The 23,289-nt window shown below is 48.4% G+C and overlaps 1 protein-coding gene across 1 annotated transcript in view; it reads right to left on the bottom strand.

Moving 5' to 3' along the window:
- Positions 1-1,644: 1,644 nt before the first annotated feature.
- Positions 1,645-23,289, bottom strand: part of TRIM14 (tripartite motif containing 14) — a 28,129-nt gene continuing 6,484 nt past the window's right edge. Inside the window, exons 3-6 of the mRNA XM_077756112.1 lie at positions 16,468-16,701; positions 12,526-12,688; positions 7,695-7,787; positions 1,645-5,225 (exon numbers count right to left, since the gene is read on the bottom strand). Of these exons, the coding sequence (XP_077612238.1) occupies positions 4,738-5,225; positions 7,695-7,787; positions 12,526-12,688; positions 16,468-16,701 (978 nt within the window). The 3' untranslated portion in view covers positions 1,645-4,737. The remainder of the gene's footprint in view (positions 5,226-7,694; positions 7,788-12,525; positions 12,689-16,467; positions 16,702-23,289) is intronic.

Below are 23,289 nucleotides of genomic sequence, written 5' to 3'. Positions count from 1 at the left end.
TGCTAAGAATTGAAGTGTGATAGTATCAATTTCTGGCTGGTGTTTACTTCCTTTCATTTCTCCCTATAAGCAGGCCTTGAGTAGACCATCAACGTTTCTGATTCCATAGCCTTTTTCTCTACAACAGCAGAGAAGGTGACATTTAAGCAAATATCTGAGACTTCCTAGTGAGAAGAGATACAGTTTGGTAGTAGAGGGATGTTCTGGGGCCTACAGACAGGATGTGAGTTTGGAAGGGATGGAGGAAGAAGCCTGACCTGGGCTCTAGCTGAGAATGTGGAGCACCTAGTTTCCAGCAGGGACCCAGGCAGTTGCCTCTAGGTCCTGGCAGACATTCAGAGTGTGAGAAGGGCCCTGGCGGCTCTGTACACATCCGCTGGATTTCCCTCAGAGCAGGAATCAGTGAGGCTCAGAAATGGAAGAGCCACTGAGGTCATAAGTCTTAACTCTGCCTTTTGTGGAGAGAACTGTATCATGTGTTGGAGAGAGTTGTGGAGTCGCCTCCTGCTGGGGCACGTAGAGAAGATAATCACCCGTGTGTGACATGGCTGGGTGGACTCGGCGTGCCCACAGCCAGTAGCAGCTGGCTACCTTGTGCTGCGCTCAGCTTCCCTGAGGACGGGAGGACCGACACCCCAGCACACCTCTGGTCCGTCCTGGTTGGGGAGCTCGGGTCTAGAAGACATCCCTCACCACCTGCCAGGTGGGAGACGCAGTGCTGGGTCTGCAGCGAGGCAGCAGATGGGCGCTGTTGGGAGAGTTCACGGCCCGTTGGATGCAGGCATCTCTACAAACAGCACCTTACGTGAGTGAATTGCTGAGACGTTTTCTAAAGGTTGTGGGGGCCCATGGACGGGAATCCACGTGGACGGGCGTAGAGATGGGAGAGGAGGCATGGCCGGGGAAGGCCTCCTGCTGGCACTTTAGTTCAACTTTGTAGGTCAGGGTGACAGAGGGAGGGATCTTGGGATTTGAGGCACAGGCTTGGGCGGTGCCGGAGTGTCCGAGGACTAGCAGGTGGTTTGGCAGGGAGCGGCCCCGTGGGGAGGAACAGTTTGGAGGAAGGTGGTCAGAAAGGAAGCAAGGGCCTGAAAGCCTGCCGGGTTTGGACTCGCTCTACAGGCAGTGGGGGACTGTGGAAGGCTTCGGAGCAGGGCCCGATGGACTCAGAGCTGGCCCTGACCTTCATACTTAGTCCTACCCACACCTCACATGCCGCTTGGCTTCTTGGGCAGCCTGTCGCCTCCTCAGAGTACAGACTCCTGTCCACCAGGACCGCACTGTGCGTCCTCTGCTAGGCTGACATCACAGTCCCTGCTCCCTGACAAAGCGGAATTGCAAAAACAGAAGAGATGCAAGAGGCAAGGAAGGGTCCCTGAAATCTCTAAAACTTAGTGACCACACATGGCATCAGTGTATCAGAAAGATGCCTAAAGCGACATGGTACTGTCTTGGATAGGAATAGCTAGGAGGTAGGACTGGTGTGTACATAGGCAAGAACTTAGTTCTTCAGAAGTCGTGAACTCCCCAGCCCGCGCCCTATTCAGTCTACCACCAGTGGAGGGGACCCGAGGTGAGTGAGGCCCTGTCCGGGCCTAGGGGCTGTGTACTTGAGGCAGCATGAACTCCCCATGAAGAACGTGGTTAAAAGGTACAGTATTTGTCTTTATTAAAACAAATCACATATTAGAAAATTAATGTCATTTGAAAATATCTGCAGGCAGTTTGCTGTATTAAGAAATTTCTGATGGGGCGCCTGGGTGGCTCAGTCGGTTAAGCATGCGACTTCAGCTCAGGTCCTGATCTCGTGGTCTGTGAGTTTGAGCCCTGTGTTGGGCTCTGTGCTGACAGCTCAGAGCCTGGAGCCTGCTTCGGATTCTGTGTCTCCCTCTCTCTGCCCCTTCCCTGCTCACGCCTCTCTCTCTCTCTCTCAAAAGTAAATATTAGAAAATAATATATAAAAAATTTTCCGCAAGTTCATATCTGAAAGAGAATTAGGTAAGTGACTTTATAGTCATGGACCACAAGGAAGCCTTAGTCCTGCAGGGGAATATTCAAGGAGGTTCCTGCTACTGCCCGATGGCTGCTGGGAGTATCCGTTGTCTCCGCACTATGCCAGGCACAACAGGAATCCCGCTGGGGGTGCTGATGCATGCTGGCTTGCTACAGTACTGTAGAGTTTTTAAAGCAAGTTCAAAACCGTTGGCTCATTTGAGCCTCCCTGCACTAGGCAGGGTCATTATTCCCATTTTACAGATGACTCTGAGAGGTAAGACAGCTAGGTCACTGCATTGCGTACCGAAGCTGCAGTTTTCTGGCTGGCGCAAGTCTTGGTACAGAGTAGGCGTTTGATAAGAACGAGTTGTTGTCCTTTATGATCCAGCTCTGTCTCTGCTACATGAATTCCAGACTCTCAAGTTCCTCTCTGGGTGCAGGACCTCATCTCAGCATCCCACAGGGTAACCAGGCCAGAGCCGAGTATCACAGGCAAAAGTGGAGAGGGAGCGAGCAGGCATTGGCCAGAGACCAGCTGTGTTCACCTGAACAGTATGGCCTGGTAGACATGAGCACAGACCCCAACTCCACACTGACTGTGTGACCTCAGGCAAGTTACTCTGTATCTCAATTTTGCCATATGGAGAACTGGGGTAACTTTCCACCTCCTAGGGATGATGTAAGGATCCAATGAGTTAATCGTTGTCCAGCATTAGAACAGTGCCTGACAAAATAGCAGGTGCTGGTAGTACTTGGCTGTGGCCGCCATGGGTCTGGGAATGTCTTTGCAGGGATGGACAGAGATACAGGGTCCAGTGTGTCCATCTCCTTCTGTCACGAATGTCCTGTCACAGTTCCGAGCTCTCCTTTTTTCAGGATTCCCGGAGCAGTGTGCTTAGACACTATGCGCTCTATCCGGCTCGGGTTTTAAGTGATTTGGTTAGAGCCAAGGGCACTCTTAAGGTTCCTTCTGCCTTGTAGTCTACTTGTATTTCATTGCCCTATATGAAGGTGGCATTTTTAGGTCAGAAACTTAGAAATTGTCAGTTTTGTTTGGTTCAAGCTCATTAATGCCCTGAAACCCTAAATGGGTTTCAGCTTTGCATCTTCCTCCCCCTAACGCTGCCCTCTTGCCCAGCACCTAAGACAACACTGTAACACGGGATGGTTTCAACGCCGTCTAGGAATTTGACAAATAATGATGCTAACTCTTCAGAACTGAGGCACAGACCCAGAAAGACGCCTTTCCCTTCCTGTTAGAGAAGCGGGCCTGTGAAGCCCTGTTGGTTTGGCCTTCTCGATTTCTGCCCCTTCTCTTTTGGAAAGTGGGGTTCTCTGGGTTTCCTTGGTGACACCTGGAACTGTGGGATCTGAGGAGCCTGGGGACGTCCGGGCTCTGCCCAAACCTTACTTTCAGCTCTTCTTCTGGTTCCAAGACAGTGGGGGAAACCGCCCGTGGTTGCTATGCTGCTGATTTTCTTCCCAACATCTCCTGAGGAATGAGTAAGCAGGAAAATCTCCAGACTGAAAGCTGGGCCTGAAGAGCTGGGCCAGGGGCCAAGTAAGTAAGACACTTGCCTTGGGGCTGTAGCGGGGGTGGGGTGGCCCAGCCCTTCATCACCATGGGGAACTTTAAGCAACTTTCTTTCAGGACCTTAGTCTCCCCACTTGTTCAGCGAGGCCAGGCTGGGTGATCCATGTGGTCTTCTCAGCTCAGCTGTTCCTTGAGTCCGTGATAGCCGGCTGCTGGTCATTCCTGCCTGGGAGGAAGGGACACTCCGAACTTTTCAGGGTGGGGAAGGTATCAGACACAGCTGCCCTTGGAAAACTTCCGATCAAGTTGGAATGCAAGGTCCCAGGCTCGTGGTTCTGATAGTAAGAGAGACCCCTGTGGCTTGGGGAGACTTCCTGGGGCAGCTAAGCCAGGGCAAGGCTGAGGCAGGCAAAGGAAGATGATGAAAGGGCTTTTCTGCATAAATGAGTGTATGGGGCCAGAAGCAGAGGGCAAAGGTGCAGACAGCTCTAATTGGAGGGTCTCTGAAAAGAGCAGTAGAAGCCAGATGAGGCATCAGGAGTTTGGGGCAGACTAGAAAAGCTTTGAATGCTAAAAGGCAGCGTGTCTGCTGGTCTTCTCCCTGGCGTCCTTGGGAACCTCCGGGTAGTTCCAAGGTTAAGTGAAATTTTAGGCACCTCACTCTGGCTGTACAGTGGAGGATGAGGCTGGGAGAGGGTTCAGGCCATGAGGTGTTAAGATGCTCTTGCAGCTGCTCTGAAGGGAAGTGACATGGACAAGCTGAAGTAGAGTGGAGAGGAGGAGGCAGATCAAAGGGGCACTAAGGGAGAAAGAGTAAGAGCTGGATGACTCACCCACATATTTATTGTGTGCCTACTAAGTAAGTGCCAGGTATTGCCGACTGCTGCATGAGGGAGAAGTCCTAGGTTGAAGATCATGTATGCTGACGTGGTCAGGATGCTTAGGGCTCACGTGTGGGTGGCACCTGGACTAAAAGCTGTGTCGTATAAGTGCCCTGGTGGTGGTGGGGAGGTCGAAGAGAGCTCCCCGGCAGAGGATCTGTGTTTAGGGCATGTTTGAAACTAGCCTAGGAGAGGAGACCTTCAAAGCACCTGTGGATGCTGGTGGGGGAGAAGATAGGGTTGCTTCAGGAGCAGACAGAGCAGCTACTTCGCGGTTGGTGACACCAGAGCAGCGGAAGGCCTAGGCAGTCACTCCGGTCGCAGCCCCTAGGGCAGCCGGGAGATGCTGATGGCCCCTTCCCAGAGCCGCAGGGCTGGGTAGAGCGGCTCCTGGAAAGCGGTGCGGAAGGTGTGCAGGTGGCTCATGCCGCCAGACACGTCGTAGAAGGCCAGGACGCCGGCCTCATAATCCAGGAAGACGCCCAGCCGGTCGGGGTCGTCGCGGGGCCGCAGGCGGCTGCGCTGGCCGTCGTGGAAGGCCCAGTACTCGAGATCGTAGCGCTTGAGACACCAGGACTGACGATTGCAGCCGAGGCGGGCGGCGGCNCCGACGCCCGCCTCCTGCACGTCCACTTCCCAGTAGTGGCGCCCGGCGGCGAAGCAGTCGCGACCCAGCACCTGCCACAGTTTGTCAAAGCGCAGGGCGGGCGTGGGTCCCAGGCGGCCCAGCAGGCCAGAGCGCACCGTCAGGCGGTCGGCGGACAGGCGCAGACGTGCGTGCATCGTGTCCGGGTCCAGCGTGGGCGTGCGCGCGTCTGCGGGGGGAAGGGGGGGGGACACCGGGCCACACGTGGTGAGCGGGGCAGCGCGGCGCCCCGCCCCCGGGAACCGACCAGGCTCGCCCCCCAAATAGAATGGGAATCGCCAAAAGATAAACGAAAACCGCTCTTTTAAACGCTGATTGCCTCTGGGGAGGCGTCGGGGGTACAAGGGAGGGAGTGAACGTGTCACTGAATTTTGTACCATACCTGGAATTTGTTGCCAATTTCTAAAAATTTAAAAATCCTATCCCTATTAACACAGGTGTACATCGTCTCAGTTTTTATCTTGCTATTTAATAGTTTTTCTTAACATTGGTATCATGCCATACATGCTCTTGGGTAACCTGCTTTTTACAATTTACTGACACATTTTATCCTATCAAATAATATCTTTCATCAAAGGACTTTAATGGCGACCCTAAGCTTTTGATGCATCAGATGTATTATAATTTTTTTAATGTTTATTTTTGAGACAGAGCTTGAGGCGGGGGAGGGGCAGAAAGAGAGGGAGACACAGAATCCGAAGCGGGCTCCGGAGTGTCAGTGCAGAGGCAGACACGGACTCGAAGCCACCAACCGTGAGATCGTGACCTGAAGTCGGACGCTCAACCGACTGAGCCACCCAGGCACCACGGATGTATTATAATTTAAACTATCCCTCCCCCTTTTCCACATTTAGGCCTAAAAAAAAAAGCTTTTGAAAATACTAATATAATTACATCTTTATGTATCTGATTATTTCTTTAGGATACATTCCTAAAAGAGGAATTGCTGGGTCAACATGGATAATTTTGCTTTTAAGGCCTTTGGTAAATAAATACTGCCAGATTGTGTTCCAGAAATGTGGTGCTAACTTAAATCGCCAATAATGGTTCTCATTGTGTTATACCACATCTGCAGACATGAAGTGAAAAAACGGTCTACAAGGTAGGCTACATGGGGGGTTCAGCTTTACTGGATAACTGCCAAATCATTTTCTTAGTAATGTTGTTGGAGCTTCCTGTATTGAGGTTTTGCAAGTCTTTTGTTAGATTTATTCCTGGGTTAAAAAAAAAAGTCACTGAAAATGTTTTTAAAAATTGATTTTCTAGGGGTGCCTGGGTGGCTCAGTTGGTTAAGCCCTGCAGTTAAGTTCTTGAGATTGAGCCCCCTGTCGGGCTGTGCACGGACAGCAGGGAGCCAGAGGGGAAGAGCCTACCTGAGATTCCCTCTTGCTCTCTCTCTGCCCCTCACATGCTCTCCTTCTCTCTCTCAAAATAAACTTAAAAAAGAAGGCCACATGAGGAAGGCTTCTGGGGAGCTAGAAATTTCCATTTCTTGGTCTAAAGGAGGTTATAGAATATGTTTACTTCTTACAAATAACTGAGCAGCACCCCTTTGACTTATGTGCTTTTTATGAATATTTCAAAGTTTACTTTAAAAAGTACATACCCAGTAATTCCACTTTTGAGAAATAACTCCTATAAAATAATCCAAAGATGAGCTAAGGTGTGTCCATTCACTTATTCATTAATGCAGCAAACCTGTATAAGAATGGATGTTTATTATAGCAATTTTTATAGAAATGAATATGTAAAGCAGCCTAAAGGCACAGCATTATGAATTGGTTAAATATAGCATAGTCTTTCAATGGAATACTACTGTGCATCCTTTAAAAATAAAGATATTTAAATGTACTGAAGCAAAATTGTTCAAGCTACACTATTAAATAAATTTACAAAAGTATATATCCCATTTTAAAATTCTGTACACAGAAGTGCTTTTAAAATGTCTGAAAGAATGTATGCCAAAATATTAATAGCATTTATCTTTGGGGAGGCAGCTGTTTTTATGTATCTGTAATTTCTAATTTTCTGTAAGAAGCATGCATTACCTGTATAATTTTTTTAAGGGAACAAAGATTTTCAGAACATATCTGTAAATAAAAACAGTTTACAAAACAGTATGTATAGTATGATACCATGTTTGTAAAAAGATATATAAAATATATTCTTGTATGTATATATAGATAAACCAAAAAAAGCTAACAGGGTAAATAATTCTAGTAGTTATCTATGAGAAAGTGATTGTCTTTAAAAGTTTTTTGTTTTTGGGGGCGCCTGTGTGGCTCAGTTGGGTAAGCATCCAACTTTGGCTCAGGTCATGATCTCACGGTTCGTGGGTTCAAGCCCCACATCAGGCTCTGTGCTGACAGCTAGCTCAGAGCCTGGAGCCTGCTTCGGCTTCTGTGTCTCCCTCTGTCTCTGACCCTCTCCTGGCTCACGCGGTCTCTCTCAGAAATAAATAAAACATTAAAAAAAAATTTTTTTTACAGTGACGATGTATTTCTGTATTTAAAAACTAAAAGGTTAAAAAACCCCAAGTTGGGTCTGTTAGGAAAAAAAGGGGACCTCCATTTCCATGAATTCTCCCCCCTCCCCAGCCCTCTCCACCCTCTCTTCTGCTCTTGCTCCCAGGGCTTACATTTTAAGAAGAGTGATCGCTCTGGTGAGGGGCTTGTTTTCAACAAGGAAATGAGCTTGGTGCTGGAGGAGCCTGAGAGCTGGCAGTTCATGTCTGTAACAGATTATGAGAAATGAGTGCCTGGTGCTCATCTAAGCAAGAGCAAACTACAAAACATACTAAAAATATTACAAAACCGGAGATTTGCATAATCTCTCCCCAAGAACCACACACAAATGTAAACAGTTAATGCAAGTTCAAGAATCTGCAGCAGGAATACTCTAGGACAATACTTGGATCTAAGGAGAAGTATACTTTTGAGGGTGGGAAGTGAATTCAGGCCAGGGTGAATGAGCCCTGAACCCGGGGAAGAGACAACAGGATCAAGGATAATCGGGGGCATCAACTATGTGTTCAAATAGCTGAGAATGGGGCAACCACATGATGGAAATGCAAATTCCAGGAGAAAATGGAAAACAAGAAATGAAGTCCTCAGGTCATGCGGGGGTCTCATTGAATGGGAGTTTAGGGGGAAACCCAAGCCAGGGTCCCTGTCTTCAACAGCTCCATCAGGTAAATGAGGTGAGAAGTGGGCTCACTTGAGCTACTGGCCAAGGCAGAGAGGGAGGAGAGGTGAATCAAGGGAGACATCATGGAGGAGGAAGCACCTCAGCTGGCCCTTAAAGTATAGGGAAGATTTGGACATCCAGAAAAAAGGACGGGAAGCTTTCCCAACAAGAGGGTACAGCACGACCATAGACATTAATTAAAGGCAGGTGCTAGGAGTGGCATGTACACAGCGGGGAGCCATGGAAGGCGTCTAAGGGTAGACAGAAACAATCTCCAAAGATCTGTCTGGTGGGGAAAAGACGGGGCAGGGTGAGCATGGGGGCAGAGGCCCTGCTAGGAGGCTCAGGCCTCAAGTGGGAAAAGAGGGCCGGGTTAAGGAAATCTGCAAGGGCAGAAATGCCAAGCTTCTGTTTACTGGGAGTAGATTGGAGTCAAGCAGCAGCAGACTGGGGGGAAGATGCTGGTGTGTTTTTTTTTGTTTTTTTTTTAGTAGGCTCCATGCCCAGTGCAGAGCCCAACGTGTGGCTTGAACTCACAACCCTGAGATCAAGACCTGAGCTGAGATTAAGAGGGGTTCCTGGGGCGCCTGGGTGGCTTAGTTGGTTAAGCGTCCGACTTTTGCTTAGGTCATGATCTCACGGTTCGTGGGTTCGAGCCCCGCGTCGGGCTCTGTGCTGACTGCCAGCTCAGAGCCTGGAGCCTGTTTCAGTCTGTGACTCCCTCTCTCTCTGATCCTCCCCTGCTCACGCTGTCTCTCTCTCTGTCTCCTAGAAATAAATAAAACATTTTAAAAAAAAAAGAGGGGGACCCGTAACAGACTGAGCCATCCAGATGCCCCAAGATGCTGGATTCTGCTTGCCTCTGTGACGCCTATTGTGTCTGGAATATACAGAGAGGTGGGGCGGGGCACCAGCAGGGCAGTGGTGCTGTGAGACCCCCGTCTCCTTGTGTCCTTCCTGGGAGTGAGCCCCTCTCAGTATTAATTGTGATCATGAGTGATGATCCCATGTGGAGGTGGGTGAGGGGTGATGGCCTGGAGGAAGCAAGGTCGGGGGTATCGGAACACAGACCCTGGGGTCAGAGTCTGTTGGAATTCTGCCTCTACCACCTACGCAAGCTAAGGCCAACCAGTTAACCTCTCTGCACACAGGGTAGTGGTGAGGAGTTGCTGGTTCTATCTGTAAAAGGCTCAGAACAATGCCTGGTATGGAGCAAGTGTTAGCTATTATCATGGACTCAGCAGGCACCACTGGTTCTTTGGGAATGGGCCACTGAGAAGGTAACTGGGTGAACTGCGTTTGGGGTCCATTTGAGTAAGATCTTGCGGTGGCTGGGGAGACATCAGTGCCCACCTGCTGAAAACTGACAAGCCCAAAGAGTCCTAAAGCTGACTGCTAAGATTCTTCTCCTTTTTTCCTTTTTTTCATATTTGGCTATTTATTATTTTTTTAAACATTTAGATATATTGACTACTATAATTCAGACATGTGGTTTTCTTTTTAATTGATTTCGTCTTAAAATGCTTTCAAAGGACATTATTAGCAAAGAGAAAATCATCTATAGATTAAAAATCTACTTTAACAACGCAAGTACAAAATCTAACAGCACACCTAAAGGAACTAGAAGGAAAGCAACAAGAGCACCCCAAACCCAGTAGAAGAGAAATAAAAAAGATCAAGGCAGAAATAAACAATATAGAATCCAAAAAAACAGGTGAACAGATCAATGAAACCAAGAGCTGGTTTTCTGAAAAAATAAACAAAATTTGACAAACCTCTAGCCAGTCTTCCCAAAAAGAGAGAGCACCCAAATAGACAAAATCATGAATGAAAATGGACTTATTACAACCAACCCCTCAGAAATACAAGCAGTTATCAGGGAATACTATGAAAAATTATATGCCAACANTTAGCCTCTACTACAAAGCTGTCATCATCAAGACAGTATGGTGTTGGCACAAAAACAGACACACGGACCAATGGAACAGAATAGAGAACCCAGAATTGGACCCAAAATGTATGGCCAACTAATCTTTGACAGGNAGGGGAAAACTAGTTGGGGAGAGGGAGGGAGGCAAACCATGAGAGACTCAAATGCTGAGAACTGAGGGCTGATGGGGGTGGGGGAGAGGGGAAGGGGGTGATGGGCATGGAGGAGGGCACTTGTTGGGATAAACACTGGGTTTATATGGAATCCAACTTGACAATAAACTATATAAGAAAAAAATAAGAATTAAAAAAAATAAATAGAAAACAAATCTGCTTTAACAAACCAGCTCGGAAAACCTAAAAACAAAAGACTATCGCCTAGCCTTGCTACACACTTCACAGTGTCTCAAGAATACGGCAGCCTTCTCTTGACTCAGTTTGAAATGCCTTTCCCTATTCTCTTCCACTCTGAAGCCTTAGTGGCTCACCAAGGCCCAGCTGATGTGCCACCTCCTCCAGGAAGGCTTCCTGGTTTTCCATCAGAATCACACACTCCTTCCTGTGAGTCCCGCTAGCTCCTGACTGTGTCTTTGTTACTAACCCCTGAAGCTGGCCTGCAGTGCAGCCAGGACTTGGCCTCCCTCTGTCCGTTTCCCCGAGCCGGCTTGAATGGGCACTTGTAGCACTTCCTCTGGCCCTTTCCCCTCCTAATCTGCCACTGCCCTGCCAGGCCCCATTTGATGAGGTGGCATCTCATCATGCAGTTTCTACCCTGAACATCCTCAGTAGTTGGCCTGGATTTTCTAAATGCATCTTCATCATTCTGCAGATCAACAAAGCTCACTTCAAAAATGCAGCCTGCAAGGCCATCAGATGCGATTTGGGTTCCTTGAGTTCTCGTGACCTGTTTTGCCCCTATTTCTTGCACTGGACATAGCTGGTGCAAACCACCATAGTGTTGCTCAGAGAACCAAAAGGGCTATTCCTCCGATTCTTAATTCTCCTTCCCATCTCAGAAAAGAGATTTTTTTCTTTTTCTTTCTTCTCCCAATTGCTCAGGCCAAAATTCTTGGAGTCTCCTTGGTATCTCTCTCTCTTTTCCCTCCTCCCACCCACATTCACTCCTGTTGGCTCCTTTGCTGTTCCTTCAACATGCCAAACCACTCTCTATTGTGCCTCAGGACCCTTGCACTTGCTTTCCTTCAGCCCAAAAGAACTTTCCCTCAGATGGAACCGACTACAGCAACAGTAATAGCTAACACTTACATAGTGCTTATTATGCCTGAGCACGGTTTATGTAGGAGATGTTAACCCTTACACTGACCCTATGAGAGGGGACTTTATTATTCTCTCCCTTGATGTGGAAACAGAAGCACAGAAAACTTGGGTGCCTTGCCCGAGAAAGGAGGCTTAGGAAGTGGTGGACCTGGGACAGGAACCCAGGCAGCCCGGCCCCAGAGCCCACGCGTGTGACCACTACACTCTTCAGCCCTCCGGGCACGCAGAGCTTGCTGGGGGCTTCCTCCGGGCCAGCGCGCATGTCCCCTTCTCAGAGATGCCTTCTCCGCCCCCACAGGACACAGCTCCTCCTCCTGGTCAGCCTGTATTCTCCCCACCCCGCTGCATTCTTCAGAGCACTTTTCGCTGACACAGTGTTACTACCTGACTTTCTCCCAGAACAGTGAGCACATAAAGACCTTTGCTTTGTGCCCCGCCATGCCTTACAGAGAACAGTGGCTCGGTAAATATTCCGGGTGAATCATAAGAACAGAGGTGAATGAATGGAAAAAAGCTATTGCTGAGCACCTGCTTTGTACCGGGCCCTTCAGGGATCTCAGAGCAGGACTCGTAACGGTCCTAACCCTTGTGGCATTTACGAGAGGCAGGGAGAGGTTCCCGGGCCCAGCTCACCTGCAGCCCCAGGTGGGAGGTCGGACAGGGCCCGGAGGGGGAGAGGCAGAGGGGCAGGTGGCCCGCAGAGCCAGCCCGGGCCTCCCTGGTGAGCACCGCTGGGCTAGCCCGGCGGGGATGCTGGCACTTGGCCAGACAGGGCAGCAGGAGGGGGAGAGCTGGCCACTCCGGCTGGGAGCCCAGAGCAGGCAAGGACAGAGTGTGGCGGAATCCTGGGCGCGACTCGGGGGCAGAAGCACAGCCGTGTGCTTGCGGGCGGCAGGACAGGGTCTCAGGAAGGGACGGACGTGAAGTCTGAAGGCAAGGAGTCCTTGACGGCCCAGCCGAGGGCCTCTGTGTGGAAAAGGTGTGACTTACATCACGATTTAGGTCCTTGCCGTTGTCTCCGGGTTAAAGGGCACTAGGGGAGTTAAGGACAGAAGGCTGGCCACACAGCGACTTACTTTCCTTGAGGCGAACGTCCAGTGGCTTCTGTAACATGCTCTGCATGGCTTCCATGAGGCCCTTGAAGAAGCTTTTGGCCGGCTCGAAGGACAGGGGCACGGGGTAACACAGCTCTCCCAGGCTCATCTGCCACTGCATCTCCTGCTCGGCGGCCACGAACTCCTGCGAGGGAGGGCGGGGGTCAGGGTGGCTCTGGGAGCGGCGGCTGCTGTTCNCCCCCCCGCTGCTCTGGCACCTGGGACCAGCCCAGGCTGGGCCCCCAGGAACAGAGCTCCGGAGAGACCACACAGCAGGCCCCAGGGTGGCAGACACGTCGAGGTCCAGTTTTCGGCCTACGCTGTGGATTTCTCCCTCCCCTCTGGGTTCATGGAGGTTTACTCTGTGCTCGGCAACGGGGGCAGGAGGAGGAGGGAGGCTGGCTGATTGCACCTGCCTGAAAGTTGCTCACCACCTTACAAGGGACCCTGAAGCTTTGCAAACACTGTGACAGGGGTTGGCTGGAGGTACGGGGGAACAAAAGGAACGAGGGGCCAGTTTTCTGGCGAGAGAGCCCCTTGGGCACGTCCAAAGGAGGAAGCAGGAAATCACATTCCAAGAGGGAAGCCAAAGACCCTGGAAATTCAGCTGGAATGCCAGGCGAGGGGGAGCAGCCACCGCCGAGGGGCCCTGTCCTGTTTTCTGCCCAGACTTCTCCCTTTAAATAGCCTTCCTGTGTTAAGGGTAGCTTTGCTAAGTAGAAGCTAGAAAACTCACTCTGCCAGCCTCCTTTGCACGTAGGTGCAGGCATGTGACCAATCCAAGACCTGGATGTGGAAGTGATGGCGAGGCAGCGGCAGGACCCGGCAGCCGTCAGGGACAGCAGGGCTGGAGGCTTCGGGGGAGGTGCCGGGGTTGGGGGTGAGTGGCCCAGCAGAGAAGCAGAGGGGTCTACCCTGGAGCACACCTGTGCTGTGGCCTGGGCTTTCCTCTTGCTGCCTGGGCTTCCTCGTGACTTTCAGGCCCTCCTGGAGATCCTGTGACCTGCCAAATACTCTTTCTTCCATAAACTCCTTTCCCGCTTCAGACAGCTACAGCGGACTCTCTTGTCTGCAGGAAGGAGCCTGCTCTGCACCCTCTCAAGGGCTGTCCTGGGCAAGGAGTGGGCAGGCCCTGGTTAGTGGGCAGTGCTGCTCAGGGCAAGACAGGCAGGCGGGCGCCTCGGGAGGAAGTGTGGCCTGGCGCTCTGCTGTTGGGCAGACGGCGAGCCCACCGGGCAGGAGGCTGGCCCTCGGAGGACCTCCGGTCAGGATGCTGGTCCTAGGCCCCGTGCAGCCCAGGGGGTGCCAGTCTGGACTCCATCCGCATTGGGCGGGGGAGAAGGTAACTGTGGGGAACCAGGGGTCACTCCCAGGGGATTGGAGTAGAGCTGGCCAGGAAGTCAGAGCATTAACACGGGGGTCAGGGGGCTGCTCCGGGACAGGACGGTGGCTCAGAGGGCAGATGGCTGGAGTGGAATGGGGGACGGACGGTGAAGGACAAATGCAACCACCTGATACCCCCAGCTCTAGCATCTAGCACAAGGTGTGACACATAGTAGGTTCTTAGTAAATATTTATGATCGAATAAGGAATGAAATCAAGCGCATCTGCTTCTCACCTTTGCCAACTCGGGCAACAGCTCTCTAGCCACCCATCCATCTCCCTTCCTCCCTTCCTTCCCTTAAATATTTTATTTATTTTTGAGAGAGCACAGGAGTGGGGAGCAGAGAGAGAGAGAGGGAGAAGGACAGAGGATCTGAAGCAGGTTTGAACTCATGAACCATGAGATCATGACCTGGGCCAAAGTCAGATGCTCAGCCAACTGAGCATCCCATCTTTCAAGCCAGAAGGTGGGCATCATCTTGGATTACCCCCCACTTCCAATCACCAATCCTGTTGCATCTCTCAAACCTGCCTGCCTCTTCCCATCCTGACGCCCCTCCCCTGGCCCAGGCCTCCTCAGTCCATCCTCCACTCTGTCGCCAAAGTGACCTTCCAAAAGCATCAAACTGACCAGGTCATTTCCCGGTTCACAACATTCCTCTGGCTCACATATCTTTACTGGACAGTCTAAACCCCATGGCTGGGCACATACGACTGTTGGCTAACTAGCCTTGGCTTCCTGATCCTCCCCCAACACACCTTCCTCCTCCTGACCCTGCCCTGCCTCCAGCCAGGCTGAACCCCAGCTGCTGTCCAGCCGGCCAGGCTCTCACACGCACACGATTCCTTCCTGTCTGGGATGTCCTCTCTGCTCCGCCCCCCTGCACGTCCCCAGTGGGCTTCTTTCTCCTCATGCTCCCACACTGAGCTCCACTGTCACCTCCCCAAGAAGTCTTCCCTGACCCCCCCCCCCCCATTCAGAATTGGACATTTCTTGGACATACTTTGGCTGGCTCCCTTGGGCTGCATTGTAAATAAAAGTTTCTGAGCATGTCTCTCCACCCACGGGCTCTTAATGTGGCACAGGGGCCTGGGAACAGGGTTGCTCAGTATGTATTTGATGAATACGTGAACGAGCCAATAGAAGGGAGGGATGATGAATATCAGTAGTTCTGGCACCAGAGAATGGAAAAAAAAAAGATGACAAAGCCCTGAAGCTGTATCTGTGATAAAAGAGTAACATTCTTCTCCATGGAAGCATCTTTTCCTGTTGAAGTACCTACAAAGTATCATTATTTAAAAAGTAACAAACAAATGTACCCCTCTGTGCATCTAGCCCCTCTTAAGGCATAATATCCACTGTGCCTAGGAAAGCACCTCACCCAGAAGTTGAGTCTTTTGTTAGCTAACAGTGACACAAGCCAAAGTGACCAAGGCCACATAAAGGCATAAGACCAGAAATATCGGCTTAACTGGTTTTGTGCTGACTGATTTGTCTCTCTTCCTCTCCAGCCACAGCCTAATCTGTGATTAGACTCCATGACACCTTTATTTAGTTGCACACCTTGCCTTCTCCCACAAGCCTGTGAAGCCTCTCACGGAGGTTATCTACTGCTGTAAAGTTTTCCTTCATAGTGAGAAAAAGCAGGCGAAGAGACCACCCGGAGAAGAGCATCAGCTGGAAGCCAGCGTGAAATGAGAAACGAGATGTGTGCCACCAAGTCTTAGCCAGGCTGTTCGGAACCTATTTAGCTCTGAGATTCCCAGAAGCCACGGCAAGGAAGGAAACAGGAAGGGTTCCATGAGTGGGAAAGCGATCCAGACACACTGGAGGCAGCATGGGAGTTTCTCCCGCGGCTCCTTGAAAACACGAACAGCACTCACAGCAACATGTGCTCACTCATGTAGCCATGAATCACACGGGCTATTTCTTAGACTCTCCCTCGGTAAAAAGGAAGAATCTCCAACAGAGCCCAGTGGCCAAGGAGTAGGATCCTTCTCTCCCCTTTGAGCAAACTGTGACTCACCTCGTGGAGCCTGCTCAGGAGCTGAAAGGACACCTGCCCTTCCAGGAGGGGGAGGGTCTCAAGTTAGACTGTACAGGCAGAGGGCCAGGTGGCGGTGCCTTGTGGCTCTGGAGTCAGGCAGCCCTGGGCTCTGAGCACAGCTCTGCCGCCTAACAGCTGTGTGACCTCAGACAAGTCACTTCACCCTCCCCGAGCCTCCATTTCTCATTCATAAAATGGGGTAAGAATAGCCACGTTGCAGAGTTTTAGTAAATATTATAGCTAAGATACACAAAGTGCGTGGAACATAGAGCCCCCACCCCCGCCCCCGGTGGTGGCTGTTAACGTTATTAGTCCAGGATGTACATACTCTTCCTAACAAAGCATATTTTCTTCTCACTTGTGTGGGGGCAAGAACTGACAAGGCAGCTTTCTGCGTATTCACTCGGGGTGTAAAGGCTGTGTTCAGTGCCACAGTGACCCATGTGAAATGCTGGTGGTGGGTGTCCATGTGAGGGCAGAGACCTGGCATTACCTGCAGCTGCTGGACAGGACTGGGCTCCTGGCTGATCCTCTGGACCCTGCTGGAAAGTTTGTTCACAGCGTCTACTTGCTCCCCACAAGACTCGATTTGCTCCCTGTACACCTGGAGGGTGTGCTGCGTGTTGCTATCAATGAATCTCTTGGCCAGCACTTCCTCTTCATCAAGTAGTAGTCGGAGTTCAGTGAATTTTCCCGTCAGCCAGGTTTTACTGGACTCTGCGTGAGCCTAAAAAGAAACCAGCTGCAGATGACGTCCTTGCCAACCAGTACATCCAAGACGGTCCGCAGGAAAAAAAATTACAGCTTCTAACACGTGAGTTCAGCAAGGTGGCCGGGCAAGTAGGAGATCAGCTTGTTAAAACTCACGCTTTCCAAAGTGCCAGCTATAACCAATTGGAAAATACATGGGGAAATAAAGATGGTGGGGAAAAACATAACAAAACACCTAAAAATAAATCTAACAAAAATTGTAATGGCATATGGAAAAGTACAAAAGAAATATACATAAAGAAAAGTATACGTAAAGTATTAAATTGTACTGGAAGATATTAAAAAAAAAAAACAACCACCAAACCTTTGAATGTGTAGAAGAAAAAACATATCTGTGGCTAGAGATACTACTTATCTCCAAAGTGGTCTACAAATTCATTGTAATCCCAAAGTCTTAATTAACATGCAGATTAAACAAATATTAAATTATGGTAGGGAAGAATAAGCACAAGAAAAGCCAAAAATTCTTAAAAAGATCAATGAAAGATAAGCTGCCTTATTAAATATGATAACAAGGGGCACCTGGGTGGCTCAGTTGGTTAAGTGTCTGACTTTGGCTCATATCACAATCTATAGTTCATGGGTTCGAGCCCCGTGTCGGGCTCTGTGCTGATAGCATGGAGCCTGGAGCCTGCTTCCGATTGTGTCTCCCTCTCTTTCTCTGCCCCTCCCCTGCTCATGCTCTGTCTCTCAAAAATAAATAAATGTTGAGAAAAAGAATTATTTTAAATATGAAAACAAACTATAAAGCTATAGCATCAAAAGCCATGTGGCTTAGGCATAGACAAGGATCCAGAGCAAAAAAATAAAGTTTAGAAATGAACTGTGTGTGCGTGTGTGTGTGTGTGTGTGTGTGTGAGAGAGAGAGAGAGAGAGAGAGAGCACGCAAACGATAATGATAGCATTTCAAATTACTGGGAGGAAAGAGTAAACTATTCAGTAAATGGTATTGGTACAACAATTAACCATGTATATGAAAAAAAAGTTAGATCCAGATCTTATACCATATAAACAAATAAATGCAAACAGAATCTAACCTACGAAGCTGTCTTGCCAAAAAAAAAAATGAGAATCTGCATTTGATCATTCAACATTTAACTTAAAGATCCAGTTTAGAGGACATACAGAGAAAGGAGGAACATGTTAGCCATCAACTTAGGAAATACGCCAACCAACTGCATTTTGAAAAGTTTATTTCACTTCTTTACTTTTTTTTTNTTCTCCTCTTTGTTTTTTTTTTGTTTTTTTTTGAGAGAGAGAGAGAGAGAGAGAGAGAGAGAGAGAGAATGCAAGCAATTATAGGGAAGGGACCAGGGAGAGAGAATCCCAAACAGGCTCCACACTCAGCATGGGGCTCAAACTCCCCAATTGTGAGATCATGACCTGAGTCAAAATCAAGAGTGGGAGGGTTAACCGACTGAGCCACCAAACCACCCCTTGAAAACATTACTTCACTTCTGATTCAACCAACAAAATGTGACATTTAGGACAGAATTGGGAACATGACCCCTGGTTGGATACTGGATGATAAAAGGGAACTGTTGTGAATTTTCACAGGTGTGATGATGATAATATGGCTGTATGTTTTTAAAAACTCCATAATTATCTTGTGCAGATAACACACTGAAACTTTCACAGATAAAACAATATGTCTGGGATTTGCTTCCAAATACTCGTGCATGTTTGAGGTTTTCCACAATAAAAGGCAAACAAAAAAGAAATTCTGCATGCATTAAATTATACATTAATAAATCTATTAGCATGGGCCGCAAAACAATTTCATTTCTAAAAATTTGAGAAGAGATTTCTATACAAGGAACCTAAAACTCAGCTAAAAGGTAGCCATAGCAGGTTTGATCACATAAAAAGTGAAACTCTGGTTAAATGTCCGACTTCGGCTCAGGTCATGATCTTGCGGTTTGTGAGGTTTGTGAGTTCGGGCCCCGTGCTGGGCTCTGTGCAGACATCTCAGAGCCTGGAGCCTGCTTTAGATTTGGGATCTCCCCCTCTCTCCACTCCTCCCCTCTTCATGCTCTGTCTCTCTGTCTCTCAAATATAAACATTAAAAGTTTTTTTTTCAAGAAGTGAAACTTTTCCTAAGAGGGAAGGTTCTGTACACACAGCCACGTGACAAGTAACAAACTACACAGGTTTATTATCCATAACTTATAGTAAAAAAGGAAATCATTCGATTATAAATGGACCAAATACATGCAAGTGCCAATAACTGTATGAAGAGGTGCTCAGCCTCTCAAACAATCAAGGAAGTGAGCAATGTTACTAGAAAATACTTTCTGGCCATCAGACTGGAGAAGTTTTAACTGATGGACAATAGCAGAGTCTGGAACGGTGTGGGGAGCAGGCAATTACATACACTGTAGGTGGTAGCGTCTACTGGCAATGCACTTTTAGGGACAATGTGACAATATCAAAATTTTAAATGCATATGTCCTTTGATGCAGCAATTACTCTTGCGGGAATTGATCCTTGGAAACATTTTCACATGTACATGAAGGTTTGTGTGCCAAGATGCTTATACACTATTGTTGGTGATAAGCTTGGGCACAATTTTCACTTTGGGAATTATATATATGTTATATATATATTATATATATGTTATATAATATATTACATATATTATGTGGCATTCATACAATGAGATAATACACAGTGATTAAAAAGACTGCACTGTTCTGATACATGCTACAATTGGAAGAACCTTGAAGATATGCTAAGTGAAAAAAGCCAGACATAAAAGGACAAATATTGTATGATTTCCTTTCATGAAATATCTACAATAGGCTAGTTCACAGAGACAGGAAATAGGTTAGAAGCTGCCAGGGGCTGCTGGGAAGGAACGTAATTGCTTACTGGTTACAGAGTTTATATCTGAGATAGTGAAAACTTTCTGGAAACAGATAGTGGTTATGAGTGTACAACACTGTAAATGTAGTTAGTCCCATTGAATTTTACACTTAAAATGGTTAAATTGTAACTTTCATGTTAGGTATATTTTAACACACACACACACACACACACACACACACACACACACACACACACACCCCTGCACAAAGAATTCAGTGGATCCATGTGCCCCGGCATGGAAAACTCTCCAAGAAACCATGTGAAAAGAGCAAATTACAGAATAATATATATAGGATGATCCTATTTATATAAAAGATAACTACACAAAAATTATATATGGATACAGGTATGCCCACCTTCCGAAAGTCTATGTAAGTCCACTTTGCCCTTACGAAAGCTACATTAATATGGTAATGGTTTTTGTCCCCAAAGCAAAAATGTTCTTCGATTTCTTTCGGTTAGAAAACAGGCATTAGGGCACCTGGGTGGCTCAGTCAGTTGAGCATCTGACTTCAACTCAGGTCATATGTAATCTCACAGTTTGTGGGTTCAAGCCCCGCGTTGGGCTCTGTGCTGACAGCTCAGAGCCTGGAGCCTGCTTCAGATTCTGTGTCCCCCTCTCTCCCTCTGCTCTGTCCCTGTTCATGCTCTGTCTCAAAAATAAATAAAACATTTTTTTAAAAAACCCCAAACAGGCATTACTGTAGGTCTTTCATAAAAGTGAAGTGGCTTAACTCAAACGTTTGAAAAGCGGGGGAGGCTCTTCCCTTCATGCCATTCCTGCCTACAAAAGATTTCACAGAACACTCTACTTTTGGATAGCAGGGAAACCTGCATCTGCATCTGCACGTTTGCAAGTGTGCTTCACTGTCTGTCGATTCTGGTCACGTTTGGGAAGAGGTGTGGGGATTAGGGGGATAGTGAAGAGGAACTCCCACCTTGCAGTTTCTATAGTTCTATACTATATGTTAATATACTAGGATCAACATTTAAAAAAATGAACAGGTGTTCATGTACTACTAGTACAATTAAAAAATAAAATAGAAAATTATTAAAAAAAAATAAAAGCAAAACATAGGCCTCTTTCCTCCCTCCAAGCATCTGCACAGCCCACACAATAGAATGGCCCTTGGTACTTGGGGAGGCATGGGGGGCGGACAGACTCCCTGTTATGTCATGTTCTCTTGGTGGGGCAAGAGCATGTGGTTTGGCATGATCTACGGGAGGAGTTCCCGATGTCCGATTCTTACACAGTGCTCTAGGCAGTGGTCAGGTTGTGAGGCCAGCTTATACCAACCACATGCAACACAGGCTAAACTGGCATTGGGCTAGCCTGGGAATTAGTCTACACTTACAACACGGTTCTACGGGCCAGGGAACCTGGACACAAATACCTCTCTACTGAATGACCACATGAAGGAAAGAAAATGTGTTCCAAACTCTTGATTTATAAACACATTTTGGAGGCAGTGTATGTAATTGAAAGACCTTTCAACAGAAACCAAGAGAGCAAATAATTTCTTGTTGAGGCTATGCTCCAAGCAGCTTCTATAGCTCTACATTTTTTTTAAGATTTTATTTTATTTTTTTTAAATAATCTCTCCACCCAGCGTGGGGCTTGAACTTACAACCCTGAGGTCAAGAGTCACATGCTCTACCGACTAAGCCAGCCAGGTGCCCGTCTACAGCCCTACTTTATAATACATTGTCATAGCTCTCAGTCCAGGAATAACTGTTTGAAAACATCCACAAGGAAACTTTTTTCTTACTTAAAAAAAAATTTTTTTTTAAGTTTATTTATTTGGGTTGAGGGGAGGGGCACAGAGAGAGAGAATCCCAAGCAGGCTCCATGCTGCCAGCACAGAGCCCAATGCAGGGCTTGAACTCTCAAACCACAAGATCATGACCTGAGCAGAAACCAAGAGTCGGAGGCTTCACTGCTCAGGCACTCCTCCACAAGAACACTTCCGGTGCAAGCAGATGAGGCTGATGATACCAATGGTTAACAAGAACATGAGCATCTGACTCTTGAATCCGGCTCAGGTCATGATCCCAGGGTTGTGGGATTGAACCCGGAGTCAGGCCCTGCTCTGAGCGTGGAGTCGGCTTAAGATTCTCTCTCTCCCCCTGCTCCTTTCCCCTACTTGTGCGGTCTCACAGAAAAAAGAAAGAAAGAAAGAAAGGAAAGAAAGGAAGGAAAGAAAGAAAGAAGGAAAGAAGGAAAGAAGGAAAGAAAGAAAGAAGGAAAGAAGGAAAGAAGGAAAGAAAGAAAGAAAGAAAGAAAGAAAGAAAGAAAGAAAGAACGAACGAACGAACGAACGAACAAGAAAGACAGAGAGAGACACAAAAACTGAGAGGGAACTCTGGCGAGGAAACAAGGAAGGGTGTGTCTGGCTTGGGCTGTGCTGGTTCAAAGTGAAACCAGACAGGGGGGAGGGGGCCGGGTGAGGGACAGTCTGGCTGGGAAGGGTTAGGGACAGGGGAGAGAAGGCACCTGGGCGGCGACCCAGCCCACTCACGGGAGGGTGGGGGATTTCGTGAGCAGAGTGCTGGCTGCCGTGTGACTCCCTCTCTGCCCAGGGCCATGGAGGCCTGTCTGGGTCCTGTGGAGGGTGAGGGGCCTGTGAAGAGAACCGGAAGAGCTGTTTTGCTGATAGTTCAATAGGACTTTGCACAGCGCTTCTACGGGCAGCTGTCAGGGGCACCCCGCTGCAGAAGGGAGGCGTGCTCTCCACCCCTGCCCTCTCCATGTCAGCCATGCCCGTCCTGACCACTCTGATATGGGGCAGCGGCCTGCAGGAGGCAGAGGGGAGCCCATGCCCAGCAGGGGTGGTAGACACCGGTGGCATCGTCAGTGTCAACGGCAGCATGGCTGACTCCTCACCCTCCTGTTCCCACTCCGGTCTCCCGACCCTAATCTGTGGTTCAGGCTCTGCAGCTCCGAGGGCCACAGGGAAAGGCATAAAGCCAGGAAAGGGAGCCAGTCTAGGCCCTTATAAAAGTATCAAAAGCTCCCTGGAGAAAAGTGGGAAGATTCAGAAAGAAGAACATAATCACTCTCGTCCCTGTTTGAGGCAGAGTAGCAGGTAAGCGCTGAGTTTTCCGTCCACCTGCAGGTACTCGCCCTCTGAAGAGCCACGAAGCGGAAGCAAACAGCCTATCAACAAGGATGTCAGAGAAAAATCACTTAATGAGTGTTGGCTGAGGCTTAATGATGAAGGCCCTCTTGACTGTTCTCTGGGAAGAAGGGGTTAGTTGGGCGTGGTCGCTGGTTTCTGAACAATGGACTCTAGACCATGAATAAACTTTACTGTTTTTAGTTTGTTGACAAAGGTGTTTTACGGATTAATTTTCAGGTGGACGGCCTTTCCCCTAGTAATGCCTCTATATGAAAGCAAGCACAGAGCAGCATGGTTTGCCCTTGGCCTTTCTTGCACACACCACACGGACCACAGTTCAGCAGAGTGCCTGCGAGTCCTTATACACATTTGTGCCCACTGAGCCAGATGAATCACTTCCAGGAATGTGTCTGAAGGGAATACATCAAAAATGTTCACTGCGGTGTTATTTTACGTTAGTGAAAAACTGGAAATGATCTAAATGTTCAACATTGGGAAAATGGCTTAATCATGGTAGATCCATATAATGGAATACACAGTCGTGAACACGGACACCG

The sequence above is a fragment of the Crocuta crocuta genome, unplaced genomic scaffold (assembly GCF_008692635.1).
Source record: "Crocuta crocuta isolate KB4526 unplaced genomic scaffold, BGI_CrCroc_1.0 scaffold431, whole genome shotgun sequence".
NCBI lineage: Eukaryota > Metazoa > Chordata > Mammalia > Carnivora > Hyaenidae > Crocuta > Crocuta crocuta.
Note: the sequence above shows the minus strand (reverse complement) of the source record. Positions and strands in the feature narration are given on the sequence as shown.